This window comes from Anolis sagrei, chromosome 1 (assembly GCF_037176765.1).
Source record: "Anolis sagrei isolate rAnoSag1 chromosome 1, rAnoSag1.mat, whole genome shotgun sequence".
NCBI lineage: Eukaryota > Metazoa > Chordata > Lepidosauria > Squamata > Dactyloidae > Anolis > Anolis sagrei.
Window position 1 is genome coordinate 278,910,674 of NC_090021.1, and position 19,005 is coordinate 278,929,678.

The 19,005-nt window shown below is 37.7% G+C and overlaps 1 protein-coding gene across 2 annotated transcripts in view; it reads right to left on the minus strand.

The window, feature by feature from the left end:
• The window catches only part of AMBRA1 (autophagy and beclin 1 regulator 1), a 168,294-nt gene that overhangs the window by 22,517 nt on the left and 126,772 nt on the right, over positions 1 to 19,005 (minus strand). For both annotated transcript variants that reach the window (XM_060763813.2, XM_060763821.2), the window contains one exon: positions 9,544 to 9,683. In XM_060763813.2, the coding sequence (XP_060619796.2) occupies positions 9,544 to 9,683 (140 nt within the window). The remainder of the gene's footprint in view (positions 1 to 9,543; positions 9,684 to 19,005) is intronic.

The following is a 19,005-nucleotide window of genomic DNA, read 5'->3' on the forward strand; positions in this document are numbered from 1 at the left end:
ATTTAATGACTAGCCAATTTGCAGAGCAAAACTACTTTGATATTTTAATTGTCTTCAGTGGCCTCTGGCCTCTCTTCTCTTGCTCCCAGAAGGTAACAGAGGAAGCAGATGTATGGGTAGGGAGATAGAAACAGAAGAAATGGCATTTGTGGCACGGTTTAGGTAGTGGTAAAATCTATTCTACCCCTGCTCAGTGGTAGAAAGAAGATTCTGTCACTTCGGTTTGTAACAAAGGCAGAGGTAAGGTATAGCTGTTTCTTTCATGGCTCCTCCTGAGCTTGAGCTGTGACATCTGTCTCATCTCTTCATTTCCACTCAAGGTTTCTTTTTCCAAGGAACATCTGAGCCTTCAACCCAAATTCCTCTCCTTACTCAGTTTCTTGCACTTCTTTCAGCAAATGGGAAAACTACCTGATTTCTTCTTCTCCCTTTATCCCTGCTGGAGATTGTGAACTAAAGTCTCCCTCCAATTACTTATCCATCCTGCTTTGTTGACCCAACTTCGGAATCTCTTTAGAAGTCAGCAAGTGCCCTATTTCATTCCTGCACTTAAAAAGGAAACTGTGTGTGGAGTTGGGGGGGGGGATAAGGAGCAAAAGGAAGCCAATATTTAAACCAGGCAGACAAGATTATGCCTGTATAGATTTTGCTCAATGATTTCATTAATCTTTATAGATAACGAACGTAAAAACTTATCTCAAAATCTGTAAGAAAGGAACAGTCAGTTTCAGTTCAGAGAATAAAAAAAGAAAAACCGAAAAGCCTCTTCACTGTCAGTTAGTGCCTGTTGTATAAGCTACTCAAATATGGGCTGCAGTATATGTAAAATTATATCAGTGAGAGCAGGAAAGAATGCTTACTTTTCCACCACTATCATTTTTGCATACTGTTATCCAGGAGAACTGTTCTATGAAGACATGGTTCCATTAAAATCAAGAGAAAACAGAAGAGTCCTAAGCAGCCCGCTGTGACCAATTTGCAAAACTCATTGTGTATTTTAAATGCTTTATTTGCTGGAAGAGATTCAAAATTAATTACAGAATGTTCTGGATTTTCCCATTGCCTCTATTTGTCATATTCAAATGGATTTTTTTTTAGTTTGTGATGCCTGAAGATGTAGACAGAACACATGGAGAGGCAGTCTAACTCTCCTGACCCTGCACCATTGTGGGTTATTTGATTTGCTGGGTAGTGGGTAGCAGGTATACTTAATATCCCACAGAGATTCTATTAATGTAGTCTTCAAAGCATCTGTGGTGAAGTTATTATTAAAACAACTATATACCATGCTGATATGACTATAGGGCAATCTTGAATGTACCATTTGAGGATATAGGTTACAGAAAGATAATGGCTGCCCATCCCCTTGTATAGTTTGATTCTGAGTCTGCAAATGCCTTGGTCAGCCAGGTAGTTAACTTATACTCCCAAATTATCTTCCCAAACTGCATGCTCTGTTTCTTCATCAATTATTCATTATAAGGTAGTGGAAGTAGCCCTATGGCATGATTGGTGCAGATTATTAACATTCCACCATTGCAAACATAAATGGTGGCAAGCTATTTAACTTCAGCAGACTGAAACCCAAAACCAAGATCACAACAACATTTGTTATAGAATTCCAGTATGCCGATAATAACATAGTCTGTGTGCATTCAGAAGAAGACCGACAAGCCACTCTAAACATCTTTGCAGAAGCATACAAAAAGCTCGGCCTCTCATTGAACATCAAGAAAACCAAAGTGCTCTTCCAGCAGTCACCTGCCAATCCCTCTGCAATGCCAGAAATACAACTTAATAGTGTACTGTTAGAAATGTCGACCATTTCTGCTACCTTGGCAACCACCTCTCCACCTTGGCAACCACCTCTCCAGTGTCAATTCTGACACTGAAATACAACACCATCTGTGCTCTGTGAGTGCAGCATTTTTCCAAATAAAGCAGAGAGCGTTTGAGGATCGGGACAGCCGTAGTGATATCAAGGTGCGTGTTTATAAAGCGATTGTCCTCCTAACTCTGTTATACACCTACGAAATGTGGAGTGTCTACAGACGTCACACCCAACTCCTGAAATGATTCCATCAGTGTTGCCTCTGAAAAATTCTGCAAATCCCTTGGGAAGACAGGCAGACAAATGTCAGCATGCTGGAAGAAGCAAAGACCACTCAGCTGGCGTGGCCATGTTGTCTGAATGCCCGATCACCGTCTTCCAAAGCAGTTACTATACTCCTGACTCAAGAATGGAAAACAGAATGTTGGTGGACAGGAAAAGAGATTTAAAGATGGGTAAATTCCAGTATATACTTGAGCCAATAACCACATAATTTTTTTGAAATGGAAATAATTTTCATGGTCATATAATGTAATCCCCAGCCACAGAAAAAGTATTTGAAGGGATTTTTTTTTGTTCAGCCAATTAAAATAAGAACAAATAGGACAAAGGCTATAACTGTCCCAAGTGCCAGCATAACATAATATATTGAGTTAATATTATATTATGAACCAATGTGTATTACATATTCAGAGCAAAGTTGTGGCATTTTAAACCCTGAAACCAATGTTTGTAAGGAACTGTTAACACATTCATTTGTACCAAAATCTTAGAAGTCTTTAAATTAGACACCCTGAGAATCTACGACCACACCAGTTGGTGACAGCAGACAATCTGAAGAAAAAAATCTGCCCAGTCATAATGGTTTCAGGTAAGATATTCAAGACCCACCAGGAGAAAGTAAAGCTAATAATTATCTTTGTTCATTGATGAAGAAAAAAATGTCAAAGAGACTGGCCTCAACTCTAAAATCACTATCCATCAAAAAGAAGAAGCAAAACAACTTAACTACGAGGGAAAGAATGTTATGAAAAAATAGTCATCAATAGGAGATACACTCAAATAAACCAAACTTATGTACTTCCAAAAGGGGGAGGGGGCATTAAAAATGATGTAATTATGAAATAAAGTTTCTTGGACTTACTGACTGCTGCAGGTACTCTGTAAAATTTACAGATAGGAGCGCCCCAAATGTGAACCTCCCACCCAAGGAAATTCAGACTGGCTCACCACCCCTTTCAGTGGGCAACAAAGACTTTCTCTTTCGTGCTTAAAATATGGCTCATCTAGCTGTTTTAACCATCTGTGATTTGGAAATGAGTTATAAAAAATTATTGCAGACTGTGTTTTTATTTATGGACCTAATGTTTTCAATATTTTCATCTGTTTCACATCATCTTGAGGGACCCAGTGGGCAGGAAGGCAATAGATAAATGTTATAACCATCTCACTAATCAACCAGGTAGACAGACAGTAACTAAACAAGCACCCAAGGCTACAAATAAGTATAATCCCAAACTACATTTTAAAAGCAACAAAAAGAATTTGATAATTGGCATCTACTGAATCTTTTGTGAAAAGTAACAAAATGAAAGGAACAAAAAAGATCTCTTCGCTAAAATGAGTAAGCTGTTGCTTTAAAAAGTAATATGTTAACAATACTTACACTTGTAAATGACAAGCACAGTCAGAAAAATGTTTGGTGTGCTCAGGGAAAAGGCTGCTCAAAATGTGTTATTGTATCTGGTTGCTCTTCAGTACACTGGAATGATTTAAATCTGCAGAAACCCAAGAGTTTTATGTGCAACATGACAAGCAGACTGGGTTGCTAAGTTGCCCATTTACTTCTGCACTGACATATCAGAGCTGTCTAGCTGCAAGCAACTACCATCACATTAGTCAATGTTTTAGCATTTCTCAGGGGAAAGAAAGCAGCAAGCAAAATAATTCACATACACAGGGTACAAGAAGCTAGAGGCTATTAAGTAAGTTGATCCACAATTTAGCCAAAACATGTGGCATTGCAAAAATACTGGAAGAGCACAAATGCATAAATTCCTTCTGCTAGTCACATCATTAGCAAAACTACCTTCAGAAATAAGCCACAAAAATCTTTCACTCTCTGCCTTTACTGCACTGGATACAAACAACTCTCTAAGACAGTATTGCCTTTCCAGGGAGTGTTACAAATTCTTGGGTCAATTATTATCATGAGAACTGTGGAAATAAGTTCGAGATAGATACCTATGTCAACCTGTTACAGCACAGTCTTGTGGTACCTAAAAGAACATTCACTTTATCATTTATTTATCCTATTTATACCCTGCCTTTCTCTACACTGAAGGAAACTCAAGGCGGCTTACATATAGGCAATTATTTAATGCCTTAGAACACATACAATTCCAATAAACATTACAATTAAATTAAAATTAATACATATTAAACATTATCATGGCATAAATCAGACCTCCCATCCTTGTGGCTTCCAAGTATTTTGAGCTTTCATTACCCCAAAATGAGTATATTGGCAAGGGAGCTGTAATCCAAAATTTCAGAAAGCTATAGAAGACAAGTACATACTTTCACACAATCTCCGAGTGCCTGGTTTTGATTAAACCTAGGACGCACAAGAATAAGATCACTAAAGAAACCACTCATCTTTCTCTCACTAGTCACCAGGGGACAAGGATTATTGCTATCAATACAAACCATCTATCAGGGCATCTGTTGCTCGAAGACATTACCACTAATGATTGAATAGGTTCGTAAAGAAATGGGGTCAGCTACCAGACATAAATAATGCACACAGGAACACTGGAAGACTTATGGAGATGTCCTTACTAGTTCAAGATGAAAAACAAGCTCACAGAAGCCCCTTTGATTGGTTGACAAGAGATATATTGCATCCAGACAGGCATGCAGCATGAAAAATGCACCATAAGATTCCTTATGACTATTCTGTATTATATATATAATGGATAACAATGTAATGATTAATCACTATTACACCAACTTGTTATACTTTAAGCTTGCACGCTAGGGTTATTCTTTTAACTTAACTGCCTGTATATTAGAAAATCCAATTTCTGACCAAAATCACTTATAATGTTAGGATCCATAACAGTTGCTCCTCTCATTGGATCAGTGAACTATAACTTGACTATGGCCAAAACCCTATTGTTAGTCCTAGCTAAAGTGGACATACTGGATCAATGGAATTTGGTGATTCAAAAGCTATATAAATTCCAATGAGTATATGCTGCTGGAGGTTAACAAGAACATTCAGACCTATGATTCCTTAGTGCCTTTGGGAACATTTTTGTGCAAATTTAAAAGGAATTAATCAAGTTGTTGAATAATTGATTCTTCTTTACCAGCACTGACAAGGGTGAAGGAAAGAACCTGCTGTGTGGAAAAGCAAGTTGTTTGGGCTGATTAATGGGTCAGAGTTTGTGGTACACTTCACTGTTTTCAGAGTAAATGATACAGCACCATACACAGCATATAGTAATGTACTTAGTATTTAATTAATTTTATACCAGCTTTCTAGGAAAAATGGTGTTCAAGGAAGCTAACTAGGTGTGCTAGTTATCAGTATGTCTCTAAGCCCAAATATGTTTGCTTAAATTCTGTATTGCCTCCCAACCTACTAGGGCAGTGTTTCTCAACCTGGGGGTCGGGACCCCTGGAGGGGTCGCAAGGGGGTGTCAGAGGGGTCACCAAAGACCATCAGAAAACACAGTATTTTCTGTTGGTCATGGGGTTTCTGAGTGGGAAGTTTGGCCCAGTTCTGTCACTGGTGGGGTTCAGAATGCTCTTTGATTGTAGGTGAACTATACATCCCAGTAACTACAACTCACAAGTGTCAATGTCTATCTTCCCCAAACTCCACCACTGTTCACATTTGGGCATATTGAGTATCCATGCCAAGTTTGGTTCAGGATCCATCATTGTTTAAGCCCACAGTGCTCTACCTAGATGCAGATGAACTACAACTCCCAAACTCAAGGTCCCACCAAAGTGTTTTCTGTTGGTCATGGGAGTTCTGTGTGCCAAGTTTGGTTCAATTCCATCATTGGTGGGTTCAGAAGACTCTTTGATTGTAGGTGAACTATAAATCCCAGCAACTACAACTTCCCAATGACAAAATCAACCCCCCGCCCCAACCCCACCAGTATTCAAACTTGGGTATATTGAGTATTTGTGCCAAATTTGGTCCAGTAAATGAAAATACATCAGATTTTTACATTACAATTGATATCAGTAGCAAAATGACAGTTATGAAGTAGCAATGAAAATGATTTTATGGTTGGGGGGTCACCACAACAGGAGGAACTCTATTAAGGGGTCATGGCAATAGGAAGGTTGAGAACCACTGTACTAGGGTATCTGGTGTAATGAACAAATAAAAACCAATTAAAAAATTACAAAGACAAGCACATTTTAAACACGTTAAAATATTCTTTTAAACACCCAAATGAAATCGTAAAACAATCCTAGAACCAGTTAGAAACAGTTAAAACAGCCATTTCAAACAATAACTGGCATGCAAAACATTACTGTTTTGGATACCTGCTGGAACCATAAAGGAGATGTGACCAGTCTAATTTCTTGGGTAGGGTGTTATACAGTTGAGGTACTACTACAGCGATCTTCGGAGGAGGTCTTGTTGGGGCTCGCAACAAGACCTCCTCTGAAGATTAAGTAAGTAAATAAATAAATGTAAAAGAAAGAAAACACAACATTGTGGTTATAGTGCACCACAGATTTATGAACTGAAGTCACAATGTGGCCAATATTTTTCTGAAATAAATTACAATGTTTCAGAGAAGAAAGGATCAGCAATAATGGGGAACCTTTTATCACTGATACATGTTGCCACAGTGCTAAACACAGAATCTCCAATAAATTCCTGACAGGCCTGGTAGACAATCTTGTTTTTCAGAAGACAGAGGAAAGTAAGAAGGGATGTGTTATGCTTGACTTCCTCCTGAACAACAGGGAAGAACTGATCAATAAGATTAAAGTAGCAGGAAGTGGCATGTATGTGAGGATGACTATATAATGCTGAGAGAGACAGCTAGGTGTGGGAAAGGCTGAAAACATACCACAAAAAGTGTTTAAGAAGCTTAGATAAATGTGAAGATTTGAGGTCCAATAGTTTACTGGGATTTCTGACTGAGAAATCACTAAAAGTACATATACAAATAACTCCAGCGAGAAAGAAAAAATGCTGCCTATGAGAAATTTTGAGAAATGGGTGATGTGGAAGTGATGATATTAAAATATGTTACAACTCATCCAATGAAGGAGACCAGACTTGGAGGAGACAGTTAACAGGAGTGGAGGATAGTAGGGTTCCCATTTCTATGCCTTTGCCCAAGAAAGACACCCTACAATTTATGCAGTTTATGCCACTGGCATGTATTGGCAAGGATTTCCCAGCAGACCATAAGGACTGGGCTCAAAATTTGGGTGTTGTTGCCTAAGGCTGGGACCATTCTGGAGAGGGACATGTGATCTTCCCTTGTTTCCGAGAGGCCCTCCAGGTTCTGCCTGCTTAGGCTTATGGCCTAACAAACTTGAAGGCATGAGATCTGGTCTGTTCTCTTGCACTCAGAGTAAGGTACGGACACACTATTGGAAATATAAATCTTCATTATGTGGTCTGGTTTGAGGTGGGATTTTCACTTCATGCTATATTCATAGTTATAAATATATATTTATATAGGGTTTCCTATTTCTATATTCAGAGTTAATATTTCAGTGTAATTCACCTCATACTAGGCTGCATGTTGGGCCCTTTCTGGAAGAGGCTATTCGCTTTGCTGCCACAGGGGCACCATTTTCTACCATGTTTGAGAGGACTTGGCAGGTCCTACTTGTTCAAGCTCATAGTCTAACCCCCTTAAAGGCACGATCACACATTCTCAGCCATAGAGTAAAATACATACATTCAGATTAAATATAAATCTTCATTATATTACTTCTATTCATTATCCTGGCAGTGTTTTTTAGGGCTATGCTTTTGTCTTATGCCAAGCCTCATTCATTTGGGGAACTGTAATCCCAAAAAACTCCATAAGAAAAACTTAAGTTTAAATACATTTTATGATGTTTCCAGGTATATAACAACTGTGATGATTTGTGCTTGCTTTAAAAAAGTATACATTAATTTCTCCTAAACTATAAAAAAAATTGAATAATTAGGTACCAGATTAAAGGTATTTTATGTAGTTTCTAAAATTTGATAATATGTATGGGTAACTGATCTTGATTTTTAGATATGCCAGTTTAAAGTGTGTGTATGTATACACACATACACACACACAGGTCATTTTCAACTCTTAAACGTTCGAAAACATACATAAGAAGCACAATGGGGCAAGAAAGACTGACTGGACTTGCACTCTTGAGTGTCCACTGAAGTTTATTGATGGAGCCTGATTTCTGTCAAAGTGTATTGACACAGTTTTCAAATGTTTTCAACAGATGTTGTGGTATTCTTTTGTAACTATTAATTACCAATTAACAGTCATTTTCAGTTATTTTAAGACTTGAAATTTTGTAACTAAAATAAAAATAATTTAATTAAGTCTATATAAAAATACAGAATGAACCATACTATTTAAATTATTTTGTGTTATGGAACTACTCTTCATGATTCACAAAAAAAGTACGGCCCTGTCTGTAACTAACTGATAAGCTGTGTACCTGTGCATGCTGAACAAATGAAGGTCATAAGTAAACCATATATATATATATATATATATATATATATATATATACCAAAATCTACTTTATTTTGTCTCTTGAGTGCATAATATAAAACAAGTTGTTTTATGGGAGAGTAGATATATTTTTGGGCACTGAAAAACTCTTCTGAAAAACTGCTATTATTATGCACTGGCATATTCTTGGTTTCATAATAGATCAGAGATAATAGGTTGTTCAGTCTAACAGATGAAGCCAATTGCCTTGCATATTTACATTTGGTTGTATACCACTTGAGAAGATACTACTCAAAGGATTTTTGGCTCTTCACTAAAAGATTATGATCTCTAAAAGGTCATGCTTTTCTGACCGTGATTCCCAAAATTTAGATCTCCAGATATTTTGGACTTCAACTTTCAGAAGCGTTAGTTGCTTAGGGATTCTGGGAGCTGAAACTGATAACACCTGGAAGAAACACCAATCTAGATTTACTCTGGGATAGGTGCCACTGATGTGTAACCATGTAATGGCCTACCAAGGAAGGGGATTTCAAGAATGGGAAAGGGATAAGATAAGTGTATTTTTTTCTTATTCTAACTTTTTCCCTTTGTGTTCCATTTATGCCTATATAGATGGTATTCAGTTCTGAACACTGAATATAGAGCAGAAACAAAATGTTTTATCTTTTTTTTTTGCTTGTATTCTCCAATCCTACATCTTCCAAGCTATTTAATCAGGTGACTGAGAAGACCAAATGCCAATCTCCTCCTGTCTTTAAACCTCCCATTTTTAATTCACTGGCCTTTTCTTTCCAAATATATCAACTAAAGCAGAAACAAATATGCTAAAAATACAATTATGTTCAAAAATGAAATAAAAAATATTAATCAGAAAAAGGCTAAGTCCCTCCAAATTGCAATATAAATCACGTCAAACTGCTAAAATATTATTTTTGTTAAAGAATGAAGTCTAAGATGTTCTTCAGGTTCATAACTTACTCTGGTCGGCAAATCACCAGATCTCCCTTATTAGTGCCATATGCCAATCCCAAACCTGGTTCAGGCAGCCACCGAGCAGAATTTATACTGACATGTCTCCTTTGGTCAGCAGGCATTGGGTACAAGACGTTGAACACTCTCTGTGAGGAAAATAAACACACACAATCAGTAAACCAAGCAGGCAAGATTAAATTTGTGAAACAAAACAGTCTTTATAATGCATATTTATCAATTAAAAGGCAATTCAGGTATACGGAACAATGAACATTAATCAACTTGAAGAGAATCCAGATGTATAGCAATGTCACTCAGAAAACAGCCTAACAAGCTACAGTGGGAATACACCGTTTTCTACTTGTTTTTATCAGGCTTTCTGTGTAGATAATGCCACAATGCAAATGTTGGAGTGTATAAGGAAATGCTATAGGGCAGAAACAAGGAGCAGGGGGAAAGGACAGTATCAAAATAACAGCTTCTTGCACCACATTAGTGAATACATTTGTTTGCCAACTCTGCTTCTACTTTGACCTATCTTTTAAAATGTCCTGATTTTGTGTGCATGCACACAAACTATCTTTCTTCTGATCTTTTAAGTCTGGAGACCTCTTTTGCTGTGTGCCTGGTAAATTGAGCATGTAGTCAAATATTTAATGGCTACAGCAATACAAGAGCCAAGAATGATGCATCAATAATGCTGTGCCTTACAATAACACTAGCCGAATATCTAATGACTCTTCCTTGATTCTTTTTTTTTTGTGTGAAATTCATTGCTCTTTCGCTTTTTACTTTCCTCAGCAAAGATAAATGATGTTCAGATGCATTCAGTGTCAACTGAGGTTGTCAAGTCCCTTGTGTTATCTTCAGTACTCTCTCAGCGTATTTGTCCTATTGTCTTCATCTCTTGACTAGGTAGCAAAAAATCCTATGTACAATGATATGATAGCATCTGTTGCCATGGAGATTCTGATATCATTTTCAATTTTAATGGAGTTATGATAACAGGAAGGTGCTTATAAGAACAAAGCAGCATTTATTGATAAAATAAGTGATGTTTTAAGTATAACAAAATGAAAAGAACACCCTATTTATTAAACTGCAAACTTATTTCATGAGTCAACAATTTCTCCTGGTCAATTACCTTCTGGTAAATAACTGTGGCTAGCAAAAACAGGTTTATTGGGCTTACCTCCAGTTCTTCCAATCACTTTAATATGCTCACTGTTAGAAACTATCTCTAAGGTTCTGATTTGACACTATAAATCAGAAGACATCCTCAGCAAGTAGCCAGCCCTAACCAGTTGACTACAACACCCAATAATGAGTAAGCATGTGCTAAACTTCACAGATCTGACTGAATTTGAATTCCAATATATTTGGAAGGCATCAAACTGGAGACATCTCCTAGACAGGGAACCCCAAACCTAGGCCCACAGGATGGATGTGGCCCTCCAAGATCATTTGTCCATCCTAAACTTTAGACTCAGGGTCACCCTAGGTTTGAAATGACTTGGAGGCACACAAAAACAACTATTCAAATTAACTTGTATAGCTCATTAGCCAAAAGCAGGCCCACGCTTCCCACTGAAATACTGGTAAATTTATGTTGGTTCAAATTGTTCTTCATTTTAAATATTGTATTGTTCTTATATATTTTTTGCACTACAAATAAAATATGTGCAGTGTGTATAGGAATTTGTTCATTTATTTTTCAAATTATAGTCCAGCCCCCAAACAGTCTGAGGCACCATGAACTGGCCCTCCGTTTTGAAAGTCTGAGGAACCCTGTCCTAGACAGTTTCATATGGCCTGCATGTTCTGCAAAAGAAGTATCCATCAGAAATATGCCAAGATATGGAAAGTAAAAAAATCTTGTGTTAATTTTACCCACCTAGTTCACCCCTTCTCCCCCATTTAACAAATTGTAAAGAAATAAGCTGTTACATGTTACTACAAGTTGACTGTGACTACAGTTTTGAAATAATCAGATGAAACCAATAATATCGCTATTGGTATAATGAACACCATCAGAAGTGGCTGAAACCTAGTTTAATCAGCCTGATGTATTTGTTCAGATGTACTGACTCTAGTCATGACCACTCAAAGTCTTTTCAAAGGAAATCAGGCTTTTATATAAAATAAATGTGCTGTTAGCTTGCAAGGAATCCATATTGTCTTCCTTGAAAAAAGGATTTATATCAAAGAGGAATCACATTTTGCAGCATAATATTGTGTCACTGAGAATTATTTTAATTCCCACAACCACAACAATTTGTGGGAATCTGACTGCAACAGAAGGCATGATCAGTTTCATATGGCATGTATGTTCTGTATTATTTATGTCCTATGAATAATGTTTAATAACTATAGATTACTACAGATCAGAGGTGTTGAGATGTTTGGGCCTCCAACTCCCAGAGACCCTAGTCAGTGGGTTGTTGTAGGTTTTTTCGGGCTATATGGCCATGTTCTAGAGGCATGGCCATATAGCCCGAAAAAACCTACAACAACACAGTGATTCCGGCCATGAAAGCCTTTGAGAATACATTGACCCTAGCCAGCTTATCCAATGGACAAGAATTCTGGAAAAGGAAGTCCAAAACACCTGGAGGGCCAACAAGTTTGACACCACTGCTATATATGATAATGATTCAGTGATTGATAATAAGCAGTAATACGTCTCTACTTCCAAGTTGGTTGTGCAAGTTTGGCTACACTGAAAAAAGAAAAGCTGAATAAATATATACTCCTTCTCCCTCAAACAAAGAAACAAACAAAAGCAAAGGTGGAAATCTGTTTTCAACTTCCCCTGTGATACTAAGCTACTAATATTGAATCAAAGAACATAACTGTTGAATGCCAGACAGAATATATTCTTCTATCCTGAGGAAAATACCATAAAGAAGTAAGCACAAAGATTAAAGGGGGGGGGGGTAAATACTCACAAATTTGTACTTCAATTTGCACTCAAGTCCAAGTATAAGAAAGTTCTGAACACACAGAACGTAGCTGCATTGGTCATCCATGCTAGCAAGAAGTACAGATACTTCAACAAAACAAGCTCCACCTGCAGAATTCCAACTCCACATCTGTAGAGACTATCCCATTATCTTTGAGCCAGAAACAGGGATAATAAAACAGTACATTTCCTTAAAGAATCAATTTTCTTTAAGTATAGAATATTCATTACTGAATCCTCTCAACAGAGACAGGCTTTCACCAATGGATTTGTGCTAATCAAAACACTGCATTCTCATAGAATAATACAAAAAAATCTATTAAAACTTTGCTTTTATCTACGCCAATTCCATTTACTCATATATACAATCCCATTATACCTGTCTCTATGTAGATCATTCTTTCATCACACATGCATATCTGACATATAAAAAGCTTCTTCAACAGTCACATAACTGAAAATATATCTCATGAAGTTATTACCTTGGATGTTGATTGATAGGCTTCCAGTTTAGTAAAGCTCTACATGTGTAATAATCTGTGTGATAACTTTACTTTTGGTTCAAACTGTAACACTGCACAAACCTTAAAAAATGATCCCTCTGATTCCAGAATATATAGGCTAATTAGTTTCAAAACATGGCATGTAAATTCAATTCTCAGCATCAGTGTCATAAATCACTCAATAGGGATAGCAAACATGTTTTTAAAACTCTTCCTTCTTACACTATCAAAGGAAGAAACTGTGGAGATATATCTATTGTAATTTCCTATTATATGTCACACACTGTGTATGTTTAGACTGGCTCAGAGAGGGCTACAAGTGGAGTTCTACATCTCAGAAGAGGTTTGCAACAAGTACACAGATTGGGTCTTCAAAGGTTAAAAATTTTCAGCTTTTTTCTCCATTTATATAACCCTGCCAGAAGCTTCTGACCAGATGAACGCACATCACTATGTCGTCAGCATATCATTGACATTTGGTCTTGTATATTACTCTACTGAGGCCCAGCTGGCTGGGAGGAAAGGAAGAAGTGACAGCTGTAAGCACATCTTTTGTCTCTGTAAGCTTGGCCACAATTTTATCATGCTAAATTTGTGCTGTTGTTTTTCATATCTTGACAGTTAAGCAAGGAATTCAAAGGTCTAGCTCACAAGCAGCTAAAGGCCAAAAACTAGGAGACAATCACATTTTGGTCAGTAAAATTACCTTTGTTTTATTATGGATTGTCTATTCAATACTGGTGACTGCAAGAACAATTTACTAGAGATCAGCAAGAGCTTGGGGCAAAGTCCTGTTAGGCTGAATTCCCATTCCTATCTAAGCTGCCAAAAATCCATCTCCTATTATCTGATAGCCATGATATACTGCTTTTAACTATGCTTTTCCCTCAATGGTTGTTGCATGCTTCATAGATAAGCAAGGCTGTAAAATAAACTCCTTTTTCTAATTTTGAGTTCTATGGTTTGCCAGTGTTCATTAACTTGAGGTACAAGCCCAATGGGAGAAAAGGACAGGAAAATAGTTGATTTTTTAAAAAGCAGATATTCTATCTGTGGAGATTATATTGTCTCAAAAACTATATTAATTTCCTTCTAATTCCATTCTAGTTAATTAAAACATTTTTCTATTTATTTGATATGTCCTCAAAAAGGTTACTAGTTATTTTCCTTTACAACTTCCTTACAAGTAACTCAAGAAGACTCAGTTGACAAGTCGGCAGTAAACTCTGCTCCACATCCCAGGTTGTAGACAAAGTGAACACATGTAAGTTGTATACATACACACAGTAACAGGCACCCTCTGGGCTAACTGGGGGGAAAGTCCTCCAGAGGCCCCTGAAGGCGATGTTAGTTCTCCATTGGCCAGGAAATGGCCATATTGGGTAGAGCTACAGCAGTAAAAAGTGGGTTTTGGGGACTGAAAGTATTGTGTTTCTCTGCTGTTCCCTTTCCTCTCCCTCAGACAAGATATGACTGTGTTGGGAGGACTGCTTCAGTGAAAAGATAAATGTGTGTATATATATATATTGGTCACTGACTGAGTTGGACTCAGAAACAGATTGTCAGCCAGTCAGCAACTATTAAGTGAAGCCAGTGCTTTAGTTGTATTTCTGCAGAGATGCTCCCTCCCTTCCTCCCTCTCCCTCTCTCTCAGCACCATTTTTGGGATGCCATAACACCTGTGGATCTTATGTTACAATTTTCCAAAATCAGAACTCAAATTCTGGTAACTTGCTTGCTTTTTTGTTTGATGTTCTGCACTATTTTAGGTCACACCTTCTTTTCAAACAGCATTTAGCAAAAAACTTCACTGACATTTTCCAGTCAAAAAACAGTAGTTTTTTGACTATGTTGCTTTTCCTCATTGGTCTACTTTCAATTATGTTGTTCAAACAATGTAGATAATGTAGATTTGAATCTGGCTTAGCCTCCTCCATTTTATTGGAATTCCCAAGGTCAAATTTCAGCTTTGAATCTATTTTATTCGAAACATAGTTCCTGATAACCAAATTAATATTCATTATATTACAAGTTTCAATACAGTTATGACTCCATTTTTCATCTGAACAGATATATTAGTATGCCCAGAATCTAACTTCCTCTATGGAGCTTAGGATTGGCAGTAAACTTGTGCCTCCAGATGTCCAGTCTCCCTATAAATAAGCCTAATGCCCTTGAAAGCTACCTATTGGGATATTTTGAAAACCTCACTACCTTTAACACTTTTTTATATTTAGCTACCATGTGGGCACACACCAGGGATCAGGGAATCATTTTCAGCACCTCTATACCTGATTCAGACTGCAATATGCCACCACAACTGGAAGATATATTTCTTACAGACTGCCTCCTACCCCAGCCTATCTTCACCATGCAAAATAATGGTTTAGCAAAAAAGCTAACTTCCTACCTTTTTTGGCAAAACATTATGTAACTTTTTCAAAGTTTTGAAATGGCCTGAGAGCCATAATAACAACAGCAACAGCAACAACAACAATTTTATTGTTGTACTCCGCTTCCATCTCTCCGAAGGGACTCTGGGCAGCTTACATGGGGACCAGCCTGATCAAAACAATTAAAATAATTAAGCTCCCCGACAACCCGGAACAACTCAGCAGGTCTTTTAGTTGCAACCATGATGTGGGCAGTCGAGAAAGCCTTCCTGACTGCCCTCAAAGCAACGGAATAGGCCTTAATAGAAGCTCTAGCCCGTGTTCGATCAGCAACACTCAGGGTTCTCTGCCAAAGGCACTCTAGTCTCCATCTCACCTGCTTCATCAGAGTAAGCTCCTCAGAAAACCAAGGGCCGGATTAACTCCGCACAGCGAGAGGGGACATTCATGTACAATTCCTACCCCAGCTACAAGAAACAAGTTAAGTTATAAATGTGGATGGGGAGAAAAATCTTTGTCTATCTTGAGGACAATTATCATGCTTAAGATGTGACTCTCCAGATGTTGCACTTCATCTTCCACAAATCCTCACTACTGGTTATCCTGAGTAAGGGTTACTGGACAGGCAATCCTACTACACTTGCCCACACTTGCTTAGCAGTTCCACTGAGCTTCGTCTTGCCATTCTCCTTTATGAGGGAGAGCATGTAACAAATGCATGGATGCTCTTCCAGAAAGCATTGGATGAAATCTGGCTGTGCGTCCATCTAGTCAAATACCAGCAGTGGCGTAAACAGATTTTTTTCAGAGCATATGCCCATCCTTTTAAAACAAATGGATTTGAGGTGTCAAAGATAAAGCTTTCCATGTGAAAAGTAAGTGTTCCAAAACAGTCCTTCCATGTAAGAGCAAACAAACACATTGAATTCTTTTTGTGATAAGAGCATCTATTCTGTTTTTCCTGACATAGAAACCGTTGTACTTTAAAAAGCCCATTGGATTTATGTCATATAATATCATCATGAAATGGGGAGCCTGTATAGAGGTTTCAGAATTGAACTAGATGTCTGGAGAACAGGGTTCAAACACCAATTCAGCAATGGAAAACCTGAGAAGGCGAAGGCACCACCTCCAAACAAAGCTTGCCACAGGGTTGCCATAAGTCAGGGGAAAAAACCTGGAGGCACACAACAATGCTACCTTTCTTTGACTGACCATTTCATCCCGTTCGCTTCTATTGATTAAGACCAGATTATCCAGGAGTGGGAACTGTGCAGTCTGAGGGCTTGAATCAGTCAAGAACCCCAGTGTGATCCTCCAACCCTAAAGCACCGGAAAATAAATGCCCAGTGCAGTCCTAAGCTCCTACTGACCTCCCAGTGGAGAATCACAGTCCTGCAAAAAGGTGCTCATTTTATATAGGAGCAGACAAGCAAACCTTCTAAGGTCCTTAAAATAATTTCCCTCCCCAAAAGTGGATATGGCAATTTTACCACTTCTGATTTTGAAATAAAGTAGGGGATCTGAGGGGATTGAAAACATGGCAGAGGTAACTTCCAGATCCAATGTCACTACCCACCCCCTATCTAATCCACACTAATTGGCACAAGCTCATTTGGGGTTTAGGAAGTAGCATTTCTTGCTCCATTATCTCATCATTTAATAGAGGAATGAAATTAGCTCTGAATGTCAAACAGGAGTGGGAAATGTGTGGCTCTCCAGTTCTTGTAAGCTGCATCAAGCCTAGCCAACTGTAGCTCACAACATCTGTAGGGCCACATATTCCCCATCTGTGAAGCTGAGCAGGCTTTCTTCAGTTCAGTGAAACTCCTTTTCAAATGCATAGGTAGGAATGTACTTCGTAAGACAGACAAGAAAAGACATAATATGAGAGGCTGGCCCTTACTCCTTCATCTCCTTCTCTCTTTGCCTTTCTTTTTTATCTCCTGACCTTAGTGACATTGTGAATGAATGTTTTATGAATCTACACACTGTCCAACTCTGATTTCTTGTATAAGTCAGAACCAAATGATTAGCTTTCTAACATGAGTTTTTTTAGCTACTGTGAAAAAAGTACTTGCTAACCAGGAAGAAAGATAAAACACTCTTCAGAGGACATTTAGTTATTGCATTACTACAGCACAGTTGGATACTAGTTTTGCAGGTCTACTTCTTAGAGCTGTACGATTTCGAAAACATTGAATTCTAAAAGCAGCATTCCATGAATTTCTCATTCCAAGATATAGTCCATAACTAAATGTTATTACTCTGTCAAGCACAATTCTCTAAGTGGCCAGAGAGATCTACTTTAGCTTGTGAAACTAAGCAGAGGGAGTTCAGGCTAAAGCTTGTGTGGAATTTTAAATTGGTCTATTCGATATTTTAACTGTATAATATAATATTTTTAGCAATAAAGTTGTAATATGTGTAATTTTCTGAGGGTTTATCAGAACCTTTTAACATTGTTAGAAACTGCTTTGAATTTCAAATCTAGGAGAAAGGAAGGTTAGAAATAAAAAATTAAATGAGCAGTTGTGAAACAAAGTAATGAGCAATAATTTGACTACCTTTTCTTACGTAAGTTTTCCTTGCTTATCAATATGGACTAGAATAGTTCCTATCATATCAAATGCTTTGGGCATTTGGGTACACTGATGACTGAGTATCTCAATGACTGAAGTGTAAAATTTGTGTGCCTTCAAGTCACCTCTTAATTTATGGTAACCCCATGAGTTAACTCAAAAAGGAATCTTTGCAGCATAGAGATTAAGCCATTGGTTCTCAACCTGTGGGTCCCCAAATGTTTTGACCTTAAATTCCCAGAAATCCTAACAGCTGGTAAACTGGCTGGGATTTCTGGGAGTTGTAGGCCAAAACACCTGGAAACCCACAGGTTGAGAACCACTGGGTTAAGCAAACTGATGGATATTACTATGTTACCAGTTTGATTTTAATAATCTTTTTGAACCACCATAGGAATAATCTGCATGGGGACACACAGAGCTTTTATTTGGTCTCCAAACACACTGGCCACTTCAGTATTTGTTGGTTCTTAAAGTGGCTTACAACAGCAAAATGAAACTGCTATTAATATTTTTATTAAAATAAATAAATTGCTGAAAGACCATATCTAGCAGGAAGGGGATTAGCAGAAACAGATCCGTCAGACTTGATAGATAAAGTTGGTGCATGTGCATGTCTATGAGAACACGTATGTGAAAATCTCCCTTCCAAATCCATAGGGGGAACAAGAATGTACAATGATGCTCCAAGTAATTTTAATAACAAACAGCAACGGAAGAATAGAATATAGAGTTGAAAGAGACCTTGTGGGCCATTTAGTCCAACTCTCTGCCAAGAATAAATTCAGTCAGCCAGGGATGAGAAGTTGTAGGGAAAAAAGTAACCTGCCAATTCTTCACATTGCACTCTAAAGTGGGATAGAAAGGTTTAAACGTTGGGAGGAGATTATTATTATATTATTATTATAACTTTATTTATACCCCGCTAGCATCTCCCAAGGGATTCGATGCGGCTTACAGCAGGCCGGAACCCAACACAATACAACAATACAGTACATAGCAAATAAAACAGTTAAAGCAGAAAACAA